We start from the raw sequence: 10,084 nt of genomic DNA, 5'->3' as shown, positions 1-10,084 counted from the left end.
TTTGAATAATATTCACTTACTGAAAGGAAAAAAGACTATCTAAAATACAGATTATTAATTGGAGATACTTACCATTTGAATCATAAAAATTTGGTAAATACTTAGTTCCGTGCGGATTAAAACTGAAACTAATATGACAAAATCACATATGACATGATAACAATACGACATAGTATCATATTTGTTGTTATATATGGTTTGATTAATATGTCAATATATGGTGTTGTTGTCATATTATATTAGTTTCGATGTTAACATTTTAAAAAAAATTATGATGTTATTAAATATATACGTATTAGTTTCGCCTCAACTACGAGGGAACGAGAGGGAGTATCAAAACTTATTTGATAAACTAAATATAACTAAAAGTTATGATTTAAAATTACAAAGGGTATGGACGAGGTATAATGACTATACTACCCATCATAATCTCCGTATTTAGCGGTAGGCAAGGCAAAACGACCGGTGCATTATAGTAAACGCGGATATAGGGCAAATCTCACATTCCTAGCTCGTATATAAATTACGCATGATTTCCTTTTCCCAGTAACACTGCTGCGCTTTCTGCTTTTGGTTTTCTTCAATCGGAAAAAACTCTACTACCGTTCCCGGAGGAGCCGCCTTAGAACCGCCGCCCATGGCTTTCTCCTCCGACCGCCAGTCTATCATCCCGTCCTATCTCTACAGCTCCTCTTTCACCTCTAAACCCCTAAATCTCCATAAAATGGCATCGCCTTCCTCTACGCCGCCGGCGGCGGCTTCCGCTTCCAGCGGCGGATTCATGATTCAGGCGCCGAGCGATCCAGGGAAGATCGAGATGTATTCTTCTCAGTTCTACGCCGCCTGTACGGTTGGTGGAATTCTCAGCTGTGGCCTTACTCACATGGCTGTCACTCCTCTCGATCTCGTCAAATGTAATATGCAGGTATAGATCTCTTCGCCCTAGCTTCGTTTTACTTCATTATTGTTACGATTGTGTCGTATATCTCGTAGAAGATGTATTTGACTCCGTGTATTCTCGTTGCCGACGAATCCTTTTGCCATTTACTTGTGTCGACTAGTTTGTTGATTAGATCTATATACTCCCTCTCTGTTTTTATTTATGATCGTTGTTGTTGTGATCTAAATTCAAGGTTTGTTAAAACTGGTGATGAATCAAACACGCCTAGTTTCATGATCTAGAACCTGATTTTTATCTATTGATGACTTGATGTTACCATGTTCGTCTCTGTGTTTTCTCATCTAATCATGATGATAATTGAACTACTATGTAAGTTGATTTTGTTAGATCAGAAACATGTGATGTTTATTGAAATCAGAAATGTGAATAACTCATTTGGTTTCTGATCCATTTATAGCAAAACACATTCTATGGTATCTTCGTGAAGATTTGAGTGTCCGACACTCCAGAATTTTGTGGATGTTTACCAAATATGATGAATTCTGAAATCAGAAACACGAATAGCTCATTTGTTTTTTCATCATTTTATTTAGTGAAGAATATTCTCTGATATATTGGTGAAGATATATCATACAAAATTTTGTGTTTGCGTACTATGGAAGGAAAGTGATTGATCTTACAAAATATATAACTGGAAAAGTGTCTGCTGATAGGTTGGTAATGGGGCATTAGGCAGCCGGAACTCAAGTCTAAATTAAGTCTATGTTTGTCTATGTTGCCAGATTGATCCCGCCAAGTACAAGAGCATCTCATCAGGTTTCGGAGTGCTACTAAAGGAGCAGGGAGTTAAAGGTTTCTTCAGGGGCTGGGTACCTACTCTCCTAGGTTACAGTGCTCAGGGTGCATGCAAGTTTGGATTCTATGAATTCTTTAAGAAGTACTATTCCGACCTTGCTGGACCAGAAAACGCAGCTAAGTACAAGACTCTCATCTATCTTGCCGGCTCTGCATCTGCTGAGTTGATTGCCGATGTTGCCCTTTGCCCTATGGAAGCTGTGAAGGTTCGGGTTCAGACTCAGCCTGGATTTGCTAGAGGTCTGTCTGATGGATTTCCCAAGTTTGTGAGATCCGAAGGAGCTCTAGGGTATGTTAGATAACTTATGCTTTTGTTTTGACCTTCTATAGCTTGATATGAAGTTATGTTAGTCATAATCTGTCAACCCTTGCAGACTGTACAAGGGCCTGGTTCCTCTATGGGGGCGTCAAATTCCATGTAAGTTCTCAACCTCTTTTTTATTTCTTCTTCTGGTACTTTATCTGTAATTGTAAACATTGTTTGATAGTGTGCTACAATGATGAAGTTTCCATTGGTTCATCACTATTCTGCTTTGTATAAGAAATTTCATCTCACCTGAGAGCTAATGTTTTAACCTGCAGACACAATGATGAAGTTTGCGTCCTTCGAGACTATTGTGGAGTTGATCTACAAGCATGCTATCCCCACACCTAAAAACGAATGCAGCAAGCCCCTCCAGCTTGGTGTGAGTTTCGGTGGTGGATACATTGCTGGTGTGTTATGTGCCATTGTATCACATCCAGCTGACAACCTCGTCTCTTTCCTCAACAATGCCAAGGGTGCAACGGTTGGTGATGTAAGTGCTCTTGTTTCCTTTGATTTTTCCACTCAACAAAACATTTAAGCTGCCATTTATGTGTTTCATTCCCTTTTGTTTTTTTGTTTCTAAAGGCTGTAAAGAAGATAGGGGTCGTGGGTCTATTCACCCGAGGACTTCCTCTTCGTATTGTCATGATTGGAACTCTCACCGGAGCCCAGTGGGGTATCTATGATGCTTTCAAAGTTTTTGTTGGCCTGTAAGTATATTTTCGTTGCTGTTACATTATGACCCAACTAACTCCCCACATTCGTCGCTGACATTCGTTTTTCAAAACTTTCAGGCCAACGACCGGTGGGGCTGCTCCTGCAGCCCAGCCTATTAAGGCGTAGAACAAGTTACATAAATTCATCATAAAATCAAACTTTGCTCGCCATCAAGAGATCGGGAGTATTCTTTCGGGTTTATCGAACTTTCGACTTTTTTTTCATATGCTTTTGACTGATTTGATTTTGAAGAGATGAGTACTCTGCATATTTGCAAACTTGTAGACTAGATGCCGCAATAGGATTTGTGAAAGTGCCTCCCTGCAAAATTTAAAATAATCGGCAAAATGTGTGGAGGGTTCAAACTTAGCCACTGCAACCTTCTACTTTTTTCCTGTGACAAATAACTGAGATGATCCTCATCATTGAGAATACGAGTTTTTTATTGTTTTATTTTGTTTCTTATTTGTGATTTCATTATTGGTGGGAGGATTCATGGGAGCTTGTTTTATTGATTTTATTTTATAGGGATGATAGTTACAGCCATTTGATTTGAATTGATTTGATTTTTGGGCATTTTTTACAATAGTTATCATTTAGAAAGATTTGGGAATTGCAAGACATTATTTCAATTTGGTTAATCAAAGCTTGAAGTACAGTTTGGTTGGCTGATCAAAATGATCAAAACTGTTGGCTGAACGTCTACTCACATAATAATGAGTATCAATAGTAAAATTTGATTCGATTTTTTTTGTTTTTTTTGCATTTCTTTATTAGGAAAAATCAATAATGCCAATGCGTATTTGAAAATGGCGTGCAAACAGCGCATTCGAATTGAAGCTCTACTCAGTTGATGGATTGATTGTTGATTTTTTGGGATGGATATTTATCAATTGGATTGGCGTGATCAGTCTACTGAACATGCCATTTGATTTGGCGTGATTCCCATTGGAAAAACTTTTTTCCTAAATTCTATACTACCTGAACTTAAAAAAAAAATGAGTCCGAGTAACAACAAAGTTCTGGATATGTATAACGATAATTTAAGTTCATTCAATAGAAAACACAGGAATATGATAGTACCTTACCTTTTATTCTAGCTTTATGTATTTATTTATGTGTACGTAACCAATACTTACCCCATCCCACATACTTCTTTCCAAACCAAAAGTTTCAATACTTTTCACAACCCGAAGTCGAAGTCGGAGTCTTCATTATTTTTGGCTTCGGAAGAGGAGTCCGATCCGAGGTTTGGTAAGTTGATCGAGTCCCCCGTGTAGTTGAGGGGAGAGTCGTCCAAGAACTCGTTGTCATACGCATACACCATCTCAGTGTAATCTAGATCAGGGAGTTCGAGGAGGTCCAGCTCGGGTGCTGCTCCAATCATCGCAAGATTGTCGGACATCCTTGGTGCAAGATCTTTCCCTTTCTTTCTTGCCTCGATGATCTGCAATATTATGCAAAGTCACCACTCCATTTTTTTTATCGAACATGAATGTAAATCAAGTATGCATATGTAAATCTTTGCTTACATATCCTCCGTCTTCGACGTTTTGGTAGACGAGAATGAAGTCGTCGGTTACCAAACCATGAACGTGCACGAATTCCCCTGAGAAGATTTGCCACCACATTATATTGATTTAAGGAGCAAACAAACTGGAAGGAAGCAAATGACGCAAGTTGGTTAAAGGTGTTCATACCGGTGTACTCAAGCACGTACATCCGACTGCTGTTGTTCGGCCAGAATCTGTGTCGGATGATGCCATAAACCAAGTGAAAAAAGACGCAAATAAACTTGAAAATGACACAATACTTTGTATTTCAATGTCATAAACCATGCGAAAATGGTTTGCTTGACTTGATATGACAAGTTAAGATATTGTGTAGATTTAATGACTATGTTTTTAGCTTATAAGGATCTTTTTCTTGACGAAACTAAGAAACCAAACAAGCCCTGAATGTGAGAGAAAGCAAATACAGTGGAATAATTAGGCAATTTTGGCAGCCTACTTATACAAACCATGAAAACACCACTTTTCCTTCAAACATCTAGGATCTAAACAAGTATTTAATGAACTACAATCTTACAAGTATATATGTATGTTGGATGAGAAAATATGTTGTTTACGAGAATATGTTCAATTCTAACCTGTACTTGAACCACCACTCGTGAATTCCATCCATGTCGAGCATGCTTATCGCAATTCCTTCTTTTGATTGAAGGACAGGAAGATATTTCTCAGCTTCTTTCTGAAATTCGTGAACTAGTTAATCAAATGTCGAATAACATTTACTTGGTTAATGTAACATTACAAATTAGAGGAGAAACGATGCATGAAGCCGTTACACTTAGACGACTAGGATTTAATTGATTACTGTGCATAACGTATTAACGAGCAAGATTAAAGCTGTGGACCTTTGGAAGGATCATCCTTCTCAAGACTCCTACGTCGCTGTTCCTTAGCTGCTTATTGAAAAGATATGCAAGTTTTGTGACATCTATTTCCTGAAAACATTAGAAAACAATCAAAACTGTCTTAATCTAACAAATCTACAATAACCAACTAACTACATATAATTACGTGCGTATAGATAGGTTAACAACCGATGTAATGAGGATCGAAAAACAGATGCATCATTACTCCAGGATCGAAAAAGAGATGCATCTATTACTTGTTAACAGAAAGATTCGATGATTGCATATATACACATACAAACATATTACTGTATTAATCAAGATCTTGTTAACCTAAGTTATACCATAGTCAAGATATTGGACAAAGAGGCATGGAAATAGGCCTATAAAATCACGGAAAACTCGATAAAAACCAGTCCGGACCATGTGAGACCTTCCCGCAAGGATTTACTAGTTCTAGTGACGCATATATATAACTAATGCACAAGCATTAGTTCGAACCGTTAGTTAAAATTTACGTGTATTTTAGTGGCATATATACACATAAAATTTTAACTAATGTAGAGTGTATGTTAGATATGCTGAGATGTTATGCTTGAATATATAGACCGGCGAATATTCGACTTTTATAGACTTGATTAATGGTACGTATGGCGCATGTACAATAATATAGGTCAATAACTGATAAAAAAATCATAATTTTAAGGAACTTTAGATACAAAGGATTCTTATTTTTTTTTACCAAAATAAACATGTCTAAACAGTATCTAAATATGTCTATATAGTAGTACATTTTATCTATTGATGTGTCACACACAAACTACAAGGCCGGCAAATTCGGAAACATTGACTAGACCTAGCTAGAGGCGTACATAATTGGTTAATATCCATTGTAGCAAGAATTCAGTTACTCCAACGGTCGTTCGTTATTAACCACCAGAGTTCGTTATAATCGTAAAAATAATGTTTAAGACACATATACCCAATAAAGACATAATTAAAACACCCCACTATTGTCACATCCATGGCATGCTATTAACATACTACATAAGTTATCACATTCTTCTTAAGCTAATCAATATCTGGAAACTTTACCCTTCATGCTTGAATTAACATGCACTATTAGTAACTGATCAGATTAACAGATTAATTATAAACATACACATAAACATAGTAATTTTATGTTACATAGCTAGTACAATTTAATTATTTAGTAACAATTATCATGTGATTTTAAACTATAATGAAGCATGCTTTGTTCTTGACTAGCTGGCCATTTGTTTTTATCTATACCTGCATTAAATTAAATGACTCAGCAATTCAAATTAACATATTTCTATCAAAGCAGGACATCGATGTAATATTTAATTTTAAAATAGTATACACATGTACTATAGTCTATACATAATTTAAATTTTCAAACCAATAACTTTTAATCCATTATTTTATAATTTTTCAGTTACAAAATCATCCAGCCTTCACCGTCTTGTGTAGTAGACAAAGTGCAAAAAGTGGTTAGCTAACAAACGAAAACATTTAGTTCAAATTTCTGTGCTCCCAACCAAAATAGCTCCAAAATTTGTAAATTTCGAAAAATTAAATTCACTTTTTTGTCTCATAATGTAATTGTTTAAATCACATAATTTCCACATAAAAATACGGGAGAAAATTGGTTGCGTTTTGTTTTTCATTTCCTGTTATGGAGAATTCAGTTAGTAAAAAGACGAACATTAGTAAACCCCCCCCAAAAAAAATCATTCCATAATAATAAAATAAACGAATGGCTAAAAAAAGGGGTTTAAAAAAACTCACACGTGCGACAGGCAGAGGCGGCACGTGCACTCCGGGCATCGCGAGGCTGGCCCGCGCCATTCTGGGCCCTCTCTGCACGTTGAATCCCAGGCCCGCCAAAAGATCAGCCCGGCCCAGATTGTGGCGGCGGCCTCGGCCTCGGCCCCTCCCGCTTCTTTCCTCAGCCGCATTGCCGTTTCTGTCCATGAAAAATAAATCTCTGGTTTTGTAGAGAGAGGGAATATAATGGTGAAGGAGAGTTGGGGATCTTATAAAGGGAGGAAATGTTCTAAATTTAGCAAGGATGGTGCGGGCAGCCACGACACTTGTGCAAGCTTCATTCATGGTGAAATTTAAAGATTTGATTTTTAACCACAGTTGAGAGTTGGAGTTATTAAAGAGAGTGACGAATGGAAATGAGGTGGGGGGAGAGGAGGAGGTCCAGGTGTTGATAAAGCTCTGATGAAATCAATGGCGTTGCGTTACTTTGCTTTTCTCTCTATTACTCTTTGCTATTGTTAAGAATTAAGAGAGAGAGAAAAAAAAAGAAAGAAGATTAGAGCTGTTTCTATGAGAATAACACTGCATTTATTAGAAGCGCTATTGAAATCGGGCATGCACCTCCGTCAGCTGTGTGGTTGCCACGTCGACAACAACTCTACGGCATACCTCACCTGAATATTATTTTATTCTTTTTTCAGTGACATCTTATTACACAAATTATTAAAATACTAATTCTTAGAATTACTACTATAGCTCAAAAGTCAAAATACTAAGAAAGTGATGTCAGCCAAAGTATTCAACAAACATGTGTGTAGATTACTTTATTCTAATGGAGTGATTCATAATCTTCACAGTTACTAGTGGTAGTGATTCATTAGCTACTGCAGAGTGCAGGACAGGGTTTATTTAGATTTAAGAGTTAATTGGCATTTTAGCTTTTTGGTATGGTATAGCTATGGAAATACTATATAAAAAATAGACAAGATTGTGAATGATACGGATTTTATTTTAATGTATAATTGGTAAAGTAAGAAAGAGATATGAAATGTAAGAGAGAGGGAGGGAAAATGTAGTGAAATGAGTGTTAGTGGATTAAGGAATTCACGTTTAGAATGATGTGTAGGGTTAGTATTGATCCACGTTTAATTACTACTCCTATGATTTGCACGAAATCGGACTTTTTATATCGCAATGGAAATTATATCCATGTATATAAAAATGTCGAAATAGTAATTAATTTTAACTACTATGCCCTTACATGATTTGCACGAAATTATATATTCATATAACGATATAAATGATGATGTTAAAAGAATTACTGTAGGTTCATGCTATATTATAAAAGAATTTTCTCGCGTAATCATCGTTATTTTATAGGAATAATAAAGTGAAAATGCTATAGCATTTCCATAGTTTTATGTAGTAGAATATATTTAGAGTCTCAATATGTGAATTGTTGGGCTGCGCAATACAATAGGCCCAACTTAATTGATGAGCTGAGAACTAATCTAAGCCCATAAATTTCTGTTACTTTTTTCATTCGATTATTGCGAAACAAGGTAACATTTGTTGAGCTACTGTTCGAGTTGCTGTGCTCACGAGCGGGAATTCGAGCGTCTGTATTTGGTAATGTTGTATTGATTTGAGTGTGTTTTATGAAATCATTTGTGTTGCGTGCGATGATAGGCTCTGAGTTTGGAGTTTATGATCGTTAGCTTCCATCAGTAAATGCTATCATTTGCAGGATTCGTATCATTCGTGATTTGTGTATTTATAATTCACTATGAGATTTGCTCAATTGCAGGGAAGTTATTGGTAAATGCTCAATTTATCAGTCGTTATTTGGAGGATTCGTATCACTCGTTATTTAGGTGTATATAATTTGCTAGGAGATTTTAGCAATTTTCCAGTAAGTTGATTATTTTGTGCGCTACTTCATGTTATCTTTTGATACCTTGAAATGTTGTGGCATGTGTCAATAGATTGAAGGCATCAGGTTGAGGATATATCCATGTCTATGAAGGTTATGAGATACTCCAGTACATTAATTGCTAGTAGTAAACATGAAAGAAATCACCCTAAAATCATGTTGAAATTAAAAATAAAAATGTAATTAGTTGATATTGTTTTCCTTTATTAGTTAGTGTTTAGCATTTCATTTGTTTGTATTTGTGCCTATATATAAGGCCTTCTTTGTATTTTGCAATTAACTTCTTTCAAAATGTAGTCCATAATGAAAATTTCCCTTTTTCTTCTCCACTCTCTCTATCGAAAGTTTTCCCCAATTTTGGCAGTTACTTCATCCTCCTTCAATGGAGGTTTCTCAATCCAAATGAATTCACCATTTTCAACAAAATCTCCCTAAAATCGTATGTGATGTGCTGATTAGAGTGAAAAGTAGTAGTAGTAGTTTTACTTTTCTGATTTTATGTTGGAAATATAATGGTGTCATTTGATATCTTAAGAAGAGATCAAATTCAGGTGACCTTATAAGACTTTGAGATGAAGTTATGGGAAATGGAATTATAGGATACTAGTACTAGAATATCACAGGGCAGTAGTTTACATAACTTCACTCACCTGCTCTTTTGCTGTGGCTGCTAGCTCTTTGTGGTAAGTAAACAAATGTAGTGTTCTCGTATCAACTCCTTTTTTTATTCAGTAATAGTTTTCTAGAATCCTTTATGCTCTAGTGAATTGTAATTGGGTTATTGGTATTTCTCTTGACCAAAGATGGACACACTCAATGATGATGGCTAATGGCTATTGAGTCTGCCAATCCTCCTTCATTACTAGCATTGCATTTCATCCTTTCCTCTGTCGTTTTGTTAATCCCTCTGTGAGAATTGCCTTGAATTTTACCATAATTGAGTTGAGTTGTTCTTGATGCTATATACATGGTCCAAATTTGACTTACAAAGAAAATATTGGGAGAGGGGGTGGGAGTGACAACATCTCCAACCTGTTTTGAGTCGGTGGTGGTGTCTTGCTGGATGCAATCATTTGATGACTGTGTTGATGAATTGTGGTATTTGATATTACAGGTGCCCACTGCGTAGGTTTGTTTTTTTAATGGGCATATTTGTTTCAACAA

At 36.2% G+C, this 10,084-nt stretch overlaps 2 protein-coding genes across 2 annotated transcripts; one reads left to right on the top strand and one right to left on the bottom strand.

The window, feature by feature from the left end:
- The first annotated feature begins 542 nt into the window (after positions 1 to 542).
- LOC121756686 (mitochondrial phosphate carrier protein 3, mitochondrial-like) lies at positions 543 to 3,233 on the top strand. Its single transcript, XM_042152165.1, has 6 exons — positions 543 to 925; positions 1,684 to 2,045; positions 2,131 to 2,174; positions 2,339 to 2,553; positions 2,649 to 2,773; positions 2,858 to 3,233. Exons 1-6 carry the CDS (start codon positions 638 to 640, stop codon positions 2,904 to 2,906), a joined length of 1,083 nt encoding a protein of 360 aa, XP_042008099.1. The 5' UTR covers positions 543 to 637; the 3' UTR covers positions 2,907 to 3,233.
- Positions 3,234 to 3,963: 730 nt separating this feature from the next.
- LOC121792771 (B3 domain-containing transcription factor FUS3-like) lies at positions 3,964 to 7,097 on the bottom strand. Its single transcript, XM_042190858.1, has 6 exons — positions 7,009 to 7,097; positions 5,197 to 5,286; positions 4,930 to 5,030; positions 4,481 to 4,527; positions 4,313 to 4,389; positions 3,964 to 4,227 (listed from the first exon to the last, which is right to left on the bottom strand). The coding sequence occupies exons 1-6, from the start codon at positions 7,066 to 7,068 to the stop codon at positions 3,964 to 3,966; spliced, it is 639 nt and encodes a 212-aa protein (XP_042046792.1). The 5' UTR covers positions 7,069 to 7,097.
- Positions 7,098 to 10,084: the final 2,987 nt, after the last annotated feature.

Source organism: Salvia splendens, chromosome 1 (genome assembly GCF_004379255.2).
Source record: "Salvia splendens isolate huo1 chromosome 1, SspV2, whole genome shotgun sequence".
NCBI lineage: Eukaryota > Viridiplantae > Streptophyta > Magnoliopsida > Lamiales > Lamiaceae > Salvia > Salvia splendens.
Note: the sequence above shows the minus strand (reverse complement) of the source record. Positions and strands in the feature narration are given on the sequence as shown.